This window comes from Octopus sinensis, linkage group LG2, assembly GCF_006345805.1.
Source record: "Octopus sinensis linkage group LG2, ASM634580v1, whole genome shotgun sequence".
Lineage (NCBI taxonomy): Eukaryota > Metazoa > Mollusca > Cephalopoda > Octopoda > Octopodidae > Octopus > Octopus sinensis.
Window position 1 is genome coordinate 40,168,583 of NC_042998.1, and position 13,477 is coordinate 40,182,059.

Sequence of the window (13,477 nt, forward strand, 5' to 3'; positions counted from 1 at the left end):
GGGGAAGGGGTAAGTTGATTACATCGACCCTGATGCTCAACTGGTACTAATTTTATTGACCCTGAAAGGATGAACGGCAAAGTCAACCTTGGTGGTATTTGAATTCAGATCATAAAGACGAATGAAATGCTGCTAAGCATTTTGCCCAGCATGCTAATGATTCTGCCAGCTCACTGCCGTAAAGAATGTTAATATTGAACAGAGATCCTTAATTTCAAAGAAAGTAAATATATGCCAAATAATACAGATAAAACTTACATAAAAAAAAAATACAGAATTAATTGTACTTTTCTTTCAGGTTCTAGATCATCCCTTAAAACTAAACAAAATATTCTTTTCTACTCTAGGCACAAAACCTGAAATTTTATGGGGAGGGGGCCAGTTGATTAGCTCGACCCCAGTACACAACTGGTACTTATTTTATTGACTCCAAAAGGATGAAAGGCAAAGTCGACCTCAGCAGAATTTGACCTCAGAATGTAAAAGCATACGAAATAACGCTAAGCATTTCACCTGGCGTGCTAACGTTTTTTTATAGCTTGCCACCTTAAACTAAACAAAATATTAAATACCTGAAAGGTTCATGGAAGGTTTCACAAAACCTATCATAATTTAATATCCCAGCATTATTTTCAGTTGAAATTTGAGATATTTACCTTCGATGTGGTGTGATATTTTGAAATAGGAGCATTCCACCATAAGGAACATGGCAAGTTATAATATCTCTCTCTAAATCAACACCTGAAGATAATAAAAATTAAAAATCATATTGTGTATTATAAGATTATTAGATTTATTATATTTAGATTAAATTTGACTATCATCTAAATGAAATTCTGCTAATATATAATTACAAGCCATACATAGGGGATGCCATATATAGTAAATATATTGTATTGTCTATAGTTATAAAGTTATGAATGATGTTGAGTTATCTGAATCAAAATACATTTTTTAAGTAAGTCACTAGAGAAAGGCCAGCAGCCATGAACCTTCTTCAAGTCATCTAAGACTTGTAGGGGCAACACATTATACTGCATCCAGGGGTGAGGCTCTAGTTTAGGAGTTTTGTGTAGGATGGATTCATCTGTTAGTTACTACTACTCTCAGATCTGCTCTGGCCTGAGATGTTAGTATAGGTGAAATGGTGAGAGACAACATTGTGACTAAGGTACAAAGGACTTGGAAGAAGGCTGATTCTAGACATGTGTTACACTAGCCAACTGATATGTGGACAAATCTTGATGTTACATGAACCAATCTCACTGTCCAATGCTTAGATAGGCTTTGTGCTTCAATGGTATGCTTGAGAAAGACTAGCAAAGTAACCAACAGGAAACCATTGCTCCTAAGTAAAACCGTGAATCTTCAGACTTAGGCATGGAGGTTTGTGATTACTGATACTTGTAGGTGTAGTGTCTGAAGAGAAGAGAAGACTAAGAGGAGGAAGTTATCTTCAGATTTGAGTCCTGGCTTGAAGGCTTGAAACAGTATACTCCATTAAAAGCACTCAAAAGCCTGGTGGTGTTATTAAACCAGATGACTAATGATGTCTATTACTCAAGATCAAAAATTCTCCCTCTGATAAGTTTCACAGTTCATCTCCTAAATTTAACCCAGAAAGCTTTGGTTGATCCAAGATTATGGTGAAAGAGACTTGCTTAAGGTGACATGGTGAGTGTTCAAATCTGAAACCATGTGAAAGAGAATTTTTTATCCATGTAGCTATAGATGCACTAAACTGAATGTAATATAGAAGTAGTCAATCATATGTTTTTGATACCAGCATAGCAGACATTTCATTATAGGAAGAAAACAACACTTTGTTTAGCATTGATGTAGAATTCAAGTTGTCTACTTATTTTGGGAACTATTGTATAAGCATCATATATTAAGGAAGTATTGGACATGAAATACTAGTTATCACCAAGTATTGGACATGAAATACTAGTTATCACCAAATTTTAAACTGCTTATTGTATGCAAATTTATTATATGAATCATGGAAGGATAAAGATTTTACAATCAAGAAAAGTATGCCTCATTTTCTCAATTAATTTAGTCTGTTATTGTACTTGTGATCTAGTGCTTGTTTTCAGTACAATGGAATGTAAATAAAATACAGAATACAATTGTGTTGTAATTTCTCATGTCTCCTTGGATTGAAGTGACAACTGAAATCTTTGTCTTGACATAATGTGTCAAGAGTAGATTAGATTAGCAGACTCCTATCTTTCTGTAGCTGTATTCAGTTGTATGTGACTTTTTGGATGAAGAATAAAGTTATGATGTTTATGCTGCTCCAAAATATATCATCAGTATAAATTAAATCATTCAGACTAAGAATTGAAACTAAGTCATAGATTCAGCTCAGTGAGAGCTTAATATTCTGCAATACTTACAAGTGGAAATGATACAAGAAGTTATAAGTAGTTGGTATATGAGTTTTCCTTACAAAATTTCAAAGATTTAAACAAGAAACACCACTTCATAATAACTTTTGTAAAGTCATGAATATCTCAACATCACAAGAAATTGTCCTGTGATAGTCACAGTTGAAGTAAATTCTTACCTAATGTTTTTTGCATTTCTTCTTCAGCCAGATCGACATACCATGTATCTCCAGGGCTGCAAGTATGGTGAGCAACCTTTCCAGTGCGATGACCATAGCGAGCCATCTATTAAAGGCAGAACAGAGTCATTTTAAAGTATTCAGGGCTATGACTTTCAACTAGAAATAGGAGACAATACAGTAAAACAATAGGAATGCACAACAATTTTCTCAGACATTCCTATTATTGAAATTTTGAAAGATAATTTCTGTCACTATACTTATGTTATTGTGACTACTATATTCAAAGTCATGGTCAAATGAAAGAAAACCTCCAAGCAACATATATACAAACAGTACAAATATACTTCACAAACCATTCACCCAATAAATTATGAAACATTTTCCCAACTCATCAGCACAAATGCAAATACACTATCCAGGCACACTCAACTTCAACTTGGCTCAACTTAGAACTAACTAATTATTCTTCCTTCATTCCTAACCCCAAACACATATTGGACACTGCTCAACCTGCAAGGCCTACATGATGCAATCTTTTACATTGCACACATATACCTAAATCACAACATACCTCACTTAAACAGACCAACGTTTCAAGAGTTGGAACCAAGTCTCTGCTTCTTGAATGAAATTCAATAATTGCAGCACGGTTCAGTTGACAAGAACAGTGATGAGATGATGATGAATAGTGATGAGAACAGTGTCAATACAACTATGGTTATAGTGATACCTGTAATGATTCTTTCAAAATTTTGACATGAAAATGATATTAAACAATTATTTACTTGCATGCCTCCATTTCTAGCATTGGTATTCAAGAATGGGATCCATGCAGTCAGTATCATATGATCATAAGAATCAGGATCAAAATAGGCGCTATCTGGAAAAAAAAAAATTAAACTATCATTTCAGTGAATAAATTAAGTGATGAAATATTGGTTTCAAACTTTTGCACAAAATCAGAAAATTAGGGAGAAAAGTAAGTCAATTACATCAATTCCAGTAATCAATTGGTACTCCATTGACCCAAAAAGGATGAAAGGCAAAATCAATTTCAGCAGAATGTAAACTCAGAATGTGAAAATGGATGAAATGCCAGTATTTCACCTGGCATGCAAACAATTTGCCACTGCACAGCCTAAAGTAATGAAATATTAATAGCTTACATAGAAAAATATTGATTTCTTGTACAGGTAATTCAAATATTAAAATATATTCCTTCATTAACAATACATGATACCTTTTCAGCTATTTTCACCCATTTACATCTCATGTCAACATATATATGTCTCCTACCTATGTCAGCTAAAGCCTTTAAAACATGGCTATTTTCTTACTTCCCTTGCAGAGGGAAGGAGACTTCTATTTTTCTCATTTCTTTTTAGTCTCCACAAATCTTCCACTTTTATTTCCACATCTTACTATGCTGCAGTAACACCTCTTACAAATGCTTTATAGAAATTGCCTTCATCCAAAGAGGAATCCTTTGTTGCTTACTGATAATTCAGATGAAAGAAACTATCAGCTATATCTAATGAGGAGTTCAAAGATTTTGTTTCATGGGTATCTGTTTTGGTAATTATTCCAACAAATCTACAGGATCTGAAGTTCAGGTTTTCTTATAGTCTATCAGGGATTTTGCTACATTTCTGAGGTACCATTTCTTGAACTAAGTGTACAGTACTGAGTTTCTAAGTATACCTTTCCTATATTTTGAGTAAGCTCACTTTTAAGATGACAAAGAAATTTTGTGCTAATCTCATTTGCCATGCTAAACCTGTTGACTGTAAACCATGATTCCATGTTTGGAATGATTTCCGTGACTGTTTGATATATTTCGCCCTGAGAACCAACAGTATGGAAAGCAGGGTTGGACCTTGTAGGATTTGAATTCAGGAAATAAGGTGACATAATTAAATATCCCAAAATGTTTAATAAAAAAAAAAACCTCTCTACCATCAACCAGAAAAAAAAAAAAAATATATATATATATATATATGTTACCTTGGTGCCATGGAACTTGTACAATTTTAGAATTTGGAATTTTAGGACGAAGGTTCCAAACTGGGTGACCAGAAACTTCTGGTCCCAAAATCTGTTCAGCAATATTCAGTAATCTTTCATTGGACCAAAGGTTTTGGAAACTCTTTTGTGATAACAAATTTGTAAATAAAACAAAGGGAATAATTTTAGAAGTAAAAAAAGGTTGGATATATTTTTAAAAAGGGTGAATATAATATTTTAAAAATACATAATTAATAAATTATTTACTTTGCACAAAGGTTAAAAAAATATTGAATCAAACATCAAATATCTGTATTTTCTGATGGACTGCTTAATGGATGCAGTGATATCAATTCAGAAAAGAAATACTTCTATTAGGTTATGGGATATATCTTCTTCACCATCTCTCTTTCTCCTCTCTTTTCTCTTTTTCCAGCTGTGATAGCTGCATGTCTCCTTTACTGCAACACTCCTTTTTCCGTCCCTCTATCATGCTCTTGCCTCTCATCAACTTACACAAAGCCATCTCCATCCATATTACTTCCCTCTCAGTTGAAGAGGTCTTACCTTGCACTGGTGATCTCACTGGTGCTGATGCCAAGTAAAAAGCATCCAGTTCACTCTGTAAAGTGGTTGTCATTTGGAAGGGCATTCAGCTGTACAAACCATGTTAAAGTTATCAAAATTGTCAAACTCATTCCAGCAGGGAAAGCAAACATTAAATGATGATGATGATGACAACAAGGATGATGATGATGGCAATGATGATGACGACGACGACAATGACGACAACGACGACGATGATGATGAGGAAATGGAAGTTGTGATGATTATCATCATTTTCTCTTAGATCTTTAATGCTGTGAGAGTACTTAAATAATGACAATCAAGAATTAAAAATTAGTCATAAATTTTTTTTTATATTGCAATTTGCACTGTCAGTTACAGGTTTCCCATGAGTCAATGTTTGATTGCTTTTACAATAGCGAGAGTGATAGGAGAGTATTCTTGTAACTCAGGGCAGAATAAGTACCAACACAATACTTTGTTTGAAGAGCACTAGTTTTCTGGGATTCACTCTAATGCTTGCATCCTTTGTTAATACTGTATTTGAAACTATGTTGTTAGGAAGTGAACTTTTTAACTACATACACACATATATATATATACATACATGTACATATACTCAACCAAAATAGAAAACACCTATGCTGGGATCACATAACAAGCAGCTGTATATATATATATATATATATATATATATTATATATATATATATATATATATATATATATATATATATATATATATATTATATATATATATATATATATAAGCTCAAACTAGTGGACAATGCTGAGAATTCTGTAGTAAATGCAGACACAAGTAATAAAAGTATAAAGAAGTTTCCTCTCTGACAACAGTTTCACGAAAAAAATATTGATTTCAGAGATTATGTCAGGGTGGTTGATTAATATGTAGAGGAAAAATGTTTATAGAAAAATGTCAATGAAGTCATTATTTACAGGAATAAGTTCATCACCTTAAAACTTCAACTATCAAGACATTTTCAATTTTTCTATGATTACATGAAACATGAAACAATTACCTTGGTCAACTTCTGAGATTTGAAGATAAGAATAGATGCTCCCGAAAATTCCTTGTCTATCTCTGTCAATCTTTGAAATAATCCACAGTCTTCATGAAGGTCTAGAAATAATGTTTTGAATGTTTTTGAGTGATAAAACAAATGTGATAGTAGAGGGAAGATTGACAGATAAATGACAAAGATTTGAAGATGTGTAAAGAAGGAACAACACAACTACTAAAGAGGATGTACAAAATGCACAGAGCTTAAACAACATGTTTATCTAACATATGCAGTAGTAATGAATAAATGATACTCAAATACTCAAAAGTATGAGCATGTAAAATTGTAATATTTTCAGAAATAGCAGACAGAATATGAGAGAAAAGTGTTATATTCTAAACAAAAAAAATGTTAATAATATTATTGACTCATTGGTTTTTAAAAATGCTAAAAGAAAAAATGAATGAAAATGCAAATTTGAGAATTATATGGCAGATATACCTTGAGTTGCTCACATAAAATATTGTTTAGAAACTGACTGATTAAATGATTTACCATAGAAATTTCTAAAATTGTATTACTGATGTTCCATAACTTATTTACTCATCAATGCACCATTGAAAATGTTGCCAACATGCAGTGTAATCTTCATGATGGCCAAGAATGTTGGATATCTGATAGACATGATGTTGTTGGTCTGTATCCCGTCACAAATCCCTATATTAAGTCTCAAATATAGTTCATAAAAAAAGCTGTCACAGGCTAGAAATAGTTCCCTGCTGTAATATTGATAACGCTGAAAAATTCATGAGTGTTTTATTAATTTGCAGCAGGTGTAGTTTTTGGGGTATAAATTTGAGAAGGATGGGCTATGTCACTATCTTGCCCTATGTACATGAAAGTAATAATGGTTATTAGACTCCTGATATACCTAGGATAAATCATTCAAGTTGTGGGAGAATTTTATCAGTATTGCAATCTAATTAAACAATTGTTAGTTTCCAATCTCCTATTTATAGGAGAGTAAATGGATTTTATTACAGTATCTGTTTTAAATGTTTTCTTTTTAGTAGAGACACAATAAACAGCAATAAAATTGTTGTTCATATATCCAGTTAGTAAGCTGGCCAATTGCGTTATTCAGAAAGGTGTATGGCAGTGCTACTCAAAGTGGTGACTTATGGACTGCCACCAGTCTATTAGCCATCAGCTGCCGGTGTGTGGTGAGTTTCCAGAAAAGAAAGAAACATAAAATGCTTATAAAATGCTTATGAAATGCTTATGTAATATTGTATTATTTGTTTACAAAATAAATATAAGATAAAAGAAATTATCCACTTTTATTGTATTCATTAAATATATTGTTTCTGGTATAAATTAATATTACTAATAAATATTCCTTTCTATTATAAGCACAAGGCCTGAAATTTCAGGGGAGGATGAAAAGCAAAATTGACCTCAGTTGTATTTGAACTCAGAATGTAGCAACGGGTGAAATACCACCAAGCATTTCGTCCAGCGTGCTAACGATTCTGCCAGTTCACCATCTTCTAAGAAATATTACTAAGAACTATTACTGGTCCCTGGCACATTGGGAAAAAAAGCTGCTGGTATGCCACATCAGATAGTTTGAGAAGCACTGGTGTATGGTATCTCTTCAATGATTAATTTGTTAATTGTTTCAAAGTACCGAGCAATAAAAAGAAAGAGAACTGGGAATAAGAACTGAGATTTGTCTAGAAATGGAAGCTGAAGTGTACATGAAGATCAGTGAAAATGGGTACAATAGCATAAAGAGTAAAATTTATTTATGAGTGTCACTTCACAACTAGTAGCATAATTACAAAGTAAATATGGATATATTTAATAGTGCCATTAAAATAAAAAGTAGTGTTGCTCAAAAAAAAAAAAAAATTGACAACTATTCTGTGATGGAAATTGCATGAACCAACAAACACTTGATGGTCATTTTGGCTCTTATTGAAATGTTTTTGCTTTCCTCTGTGCTTTAAGTGGTTCCACTTGCAAATAGGAACTTTTCATATCCTTTTATAACTACTTGTTAGACTTAAATAAGTAATTGCTGAGTTAAAAAAGAGAAAAAGGAAGGAGTAGGCTGGAAATAAAAGTACATGGAATAGTTTAACAATCAAATTTGTTTTGTACAAAATTTGAATTTATACTGCATTTTAATAAAGTGGTATGGAAAAAATTTGCTACCTTGAGTGGGAAATTAGTATGTAAGGTGCATGAAAGGAATCAATCTTACTAAAACATACCATTAATTTTCCCTGCTTCATACAGTTTCTGTGCCAGATTGTCAACTAGGATTTCAATGTCATTACAACATGGTTGAAGTTCTTCAGGTGTGAAAATATCATTCACAATAAGAAAACCCTGATATTAAATAGAAGAGAATGATATATAATGTTTTAGAAAGCAATGATTGAAAAGGTTATATAGCACAAGTGATTAGAGACAGAATTAACCTTGATGAGATGCAGTTTGGATTTGTTAGGAAGAGGTACTGATGCCCTCTTCCTAGAGAGAAAACTGTAAAACTTGACAAAAACTTAGCTGTTATACCTAATATTTGTTGATCTTGCAACCGCTTTTAATTGGGTTTTATGCTCTGTAATTTGGTGGCTGTTAAAGAAGGCTACATGAATGTCTTGTGAGGATCATGAAAACAGGAGTGGGTGGCAAAGTAAGAGTGAATAGTGAATACAGCAATGAATTTAATATGCAAATAGGGGTTCGTTATGGCTCAATCCTCAGTCACATTCTCTTTACCTAAGTTTTCAGCTCATAGCAAAGATTAAAGTTTTAGTTAGAAAGAAGACAAGTCTCTGATAACACCAAGGAAATAGCTACGTATGATTTGCAATAAAGGAGACATAGAAATTCTATATTGTACCCAGAGTAAACCAGGGATACACAAGAGATGTAGTGAGATAACAGATTAACAAAGAAGGTGAACTTCATATAAGATGGATGCACAAAAGTAGTTATCTAGGTGACCAAATTAGCAGTGGAGCTAGGTGTTCTGAAAGAACAGTGACCAGAGTAAGATAGACTGGAAAAAGTTCAGGTAATTTTTATTTCTTTTGGTTACAAAGTTTCTCTCTCAGATAAACGTCAGACTGTATGATGTTTGTTTACAAAACGTGATGCTGCTAGGTGAACCATGGACATTAAATGCAGATTTGTGAAGGTTTAAAAGTAACAAAGTGAGCATACTCCATTGCATTTGTAATGATAGTATGTATGATTGGTGGGACAAAAGTGAGGTGAGAAAAAAAAAATGGATACGATAGGAATTAGATGTAGTGTGCAAGAAAGGAAACTGAAGTTGTATGGACATGTGATGCGTAGGGAAGATGACAACCGCATAAAGAAATTAAAGGCACTCACAATAGATGGAAACTGTGAAGCAGAGAAACAGACATAGGAAGACATGGGATGAAGTATTTAAGAATGATATCAGAATGCTTTGCCTCTCATAGGAGATGACAAAAGACTACACTAACTGGAGAAGACCCATCCCCATGTAGTTATGGTGAAATGAACATTAAAATGGAGAGAGGAATAGCAGCTGAAAGGTATAATATATTTACATATTTAGTGTCTTACCCAGTGTGACCCTGTTAAATCACTATCTGCTGTTGTTCACCTTTTGGATTTCCTTTCATCTCTATCTCTCAGCTTGTTCTTACTCATCTTTTATCACTTATTTTCTCTCCATTCATCTTCTTGTCTATTTATTGTACCAAGCAACCTTTGTAAGTAGGTATGGCATTAGTTTGTCCCTGATCCTGTCATCTCTCTGACACTCTTATTCACTACACCATACTGCCTGGGTAAAGTGAAAGCACAGAACCTATCTCCACTCACCCCTATTCTTCCCCCACTGACAATCCTTATCACTTTGTCCCATTAAGATACCTATACATGTGGGACTGCATCAGATTTGTTTGAAACCAATATGCTCTACAATCACCCATTCTGTGTCATCAGTCATCACTCCATTTCATCCAATCAGTCATTACTGAAATCTGCTGTCTGTAACTCTTACTCATTTCTGTTACTATTCCTCTCAAGAGTTCTCTTTCATAGTAGCAAACACATAACTCCCATCATGTCTCCCTTCCATTACTCACACCTCTTTCTCTCTACATATTGTTCCTCTAATATGGGTCGTGATAGTGTCTTTATATTGCCCTTCTATGTATCTCATGTGGTACACTTTCCCATCCCTTCCACCACTCATCCTGGTTCTTTTCCTATTATCTGCTATTTACTATTTTGGGTATATTGTCTTGAATGAACAGAAATCTCATTAGCTTGTGGGCAATCTTTAACTTTGAGGAGTTCAAGGCAACCTAACTAGTATGAGTGCAACAATTAAATACAGAATGTGCAGACTGTAAATTGAATGGTAGATGAGTGAAGGTTGCATAAGATCGAGAGACCCTTTTAGTTTGGTGAAGAGTATGACAACCCTTCTAGTGTTAAGTGTTGCAATAAAACGAGTCCAGTACACTCTGTAAAGTATTTAGTTTTAAGAAGAGCATCCAACAGAAACCAGGCCAAAAATCGAATGTATGAGCAAGGCACAATCCTTTGACCCCCTAGAAAGGCAGCAACACCTATTAAGGACTGACATGGAACATGACAACACATCAAAATCCTGCCAGTAGGGAAAACAAATATAAAAATGATGATGATGATGATGATGATGACAATGATGACGATGACAATGATGATGGTAATAATTGATCGTGCTTCTTTTATAATTCAAATTTTCACTGTAAATATCTAATACCAGCTTTTAGAATGATAAGTGGGAGTGATACCAATTTTGAAAAAAACTTTTTTGATCAATGACAGCTATTACATAAACAGTATTACATAAGAATCCTACCCTTTTTACACAGGAAAGCAATTATGATTATAATGATGAATGGATATTGTAAAATATATAAGAGAATTCATTTACCTCATCGAAGAATTTCTTTATTTGCTCTTCTGTTAAATGACCTGGTTTTGCAATTTTAGGTTGAGGTGGAATTTCTGTGAACACATTTGAGTAGAGTTCATTATTCTGGTCAAGAAGAGATGATTTGGGGTGAGTTGATTCCATGAGAAAAGAGTTCTCTGTATGTGCTTCTTTAGTTATGGTTACTATAAGATCATTTGTGATATTTATTTTTCTAACTCAGTTGTATGTGTCGTTATCTAAGATATAGTTTGGCAGGTAAAGTTACTTTGACATGCCTTGAGTCCAAAGTTCAAGTTTAATTAGGTTAGCAGATTACAGCATCTCCTCTTCACTCACCTGAAAAGTGGGTTATAAGTAACAATACTCTCTAGTTATTTATGTTAGTTGATCATATCATCTCTTTATGTAACTACAATATATATAATTATCAATTGTGAAATTAATTTATCTAGCTTGATTACAATTATTTAAAAACAGCAACAAAAGAAAAACAGTTACCTCTGATAAAGGCATGACATTCATGTCTAGGGTTTGAAGCTTACTCACATTTGCATTTTAAAGTGACCGATTTACTAATTAATGCAAGCATATAAATAGTATGATAATTTTGAAATCTTAGTTGTGGAGACTTGTTATTAAATTCATTTAATGGTGTTTTTTCAAAACTTATTTTCCCTCACCTTTAAAATACTTAAGCTCTTAGCTCCCAGTGGAACCCAGACAATCAACAACTTCTCATCATAATTCTCAACTCAGTCCTATCTTTTCTGCATTTCTACAGATGAGTCCCTGCATTATCAGCTCTGCCTCAGTATCCTGTCTCCAGCTATTTTTAGAGCAACCTCTCTTCCACATCCCTTGTGGGTTCCAGGTCATGTGTTTCCTTGAGGTAAGGTTTCTTTCTCCTGGGTACTGTTGGTTTTGAATAATCATTGATGCTTCTATAACTTTGCTTTTTTTTCTAGGTATGGGTGTTAGCCTTATGCAAGCCTGTTTTTACCTCTGAAAAGAAGTGGACCATATTAGTCCAGTCTCTATCCTTTGACCTGTCAATCATAGGAAGCCCTGCTAGGAGCTTGCACACTGCTGGCATGCTTGCACACTGCTGGCATAAATCTTATAGTCATTGAGACATACAAACCATTGCATTACAAGAATCAGACCTTGTGGTGGCCTTCTTTAAAATAGTATATTCTGTTAAAATTTGTGTGAAACCAGAAAGCCATGGCTAAAATTGTATCATACATACCTTATAAGAGATCAGTTTTCTTTTGTCTTTTTTCTTTCTTCTTGTCTTTCTTTCATTGTTCTGTGTTTTCCCCTCTAACCAAGCCTCCAAAAATTCATCACAGATCCACTCCTACTGACACATACATACATACTTACATATATACACACATATAGATTCAAAATAACAAATAACATTCTCTTCTCAATTCAACTCCAAATTTTTTCAACTAACTCTTTCTCTCACACACACACACAAATACAATTAAAACTGAGAATTTTTACTTATTCTTTTATTAATCCATTGTTTTTCTACTGCATCTTGATCGAGTATGGATATCTGCTTCATTATATTCTTGCCAGTGTTTTGTGTTCTTTTCACATATACTGCAAATTGTTCCTGCTATATGGGTTGTGATGGTGTCTTTATATTGCCCTTCCATGTATCTCATGTGGTACACTATATTTCTGTTTTTTTTTGTGCCCTTCTCAAGCCTAGCCAGGCTCATGGGCCCGGTTTCCCAGTTTCTGTGGTGTATGTGTTCCCCCCAGCTGGATGGGCTGCCAGTCCATCGCAGCAATACTCAAGAAACAGGAAGAAAGAGTGAGAGAAAGTTGGGGCGAAAGAGTACAACAGGGGTTGCCACTACCCCCTGCTGGAGCCTCGTGGAGCTTTAGGTGTTTTCGCTCAACAAACACACACTACGCCCAATCTGGGAATCGAAACCGCGATCCTCCAACTGCAAGTCCTCTGCCCTAACCACTGGGCCATTGCGCCTCCACATATTTCTGGTTTTGCAGATAGAGAATTTCTTTATTTCTTTACTTTAATTGTGGATTATATTAGCATGTATGCATATTTAAATACCAGTACATATTAACAAAAGCCAAGTTACATATGTTTATTCTCACTTACAATCATATGACATTTGATTGCTCTTTCTACTTCTAATTCTTTGATATCATATTTCAAGGAGAAATAATTTTAACTGTTATGAATCAAATTTCTTAATGTTTGAATTGAAAAGGATCAGTCTAAAATTATTTTTTTGCATTTATAGATTCATAATATTTATTG

General features: G+C 33.8%; 1 protein-coding gene across 2 annotated transcripts in view; it reads right to left on the minus strand.

The window, feature by feature from the left end:
- The window catches only part of LOC115228194, a 16,666-nt gene extending 4,125 nt beyond the window's left edge, over nt 1–12,541 (minus strand). Inside the window, exons 1-8 of one of the 2 annotated variants that reach the window (XM_036512448.1) lie at nt 12,422–12,541; nt 11,170–11,508; nt 8,450–8,567; nt 6,189–6,289; nt 4,580–4,721; nt 3,361–3,455; nt 2,573–2,678; nt 657–741 (exon numbers count right to left, since the gene is read on the minus strand). In XM_036512448.1, the coding sequence (XP_036368341.1) occupies nt 657–741; nt 2,573–2,678; nt 3,361–3,455; nt 4,580–4,721; nt 6,189–6,289; nt 8,450–8,567; nt 11,170–11,313 (791 nt within the window). In that variant the 5' untranslated portion in view covers nt 11,314–11,508; nt 12,422–12,541. Of the gene's footprint in view, nt 1–656; nt 742–2,572; nt 2,679–3,360; nt 3,456–4,579; nt 4,722–6,188; nt 6,290–8,449; nt 8,568–11,169; nt 11,568–12,421 lie in introns of those variants that run through there. The other variant, XM_029798839.2, reaches the window with a different exon arrangement.
- Nucleotides 12,542–13,477: the final 936 nt, after the last annotated feature.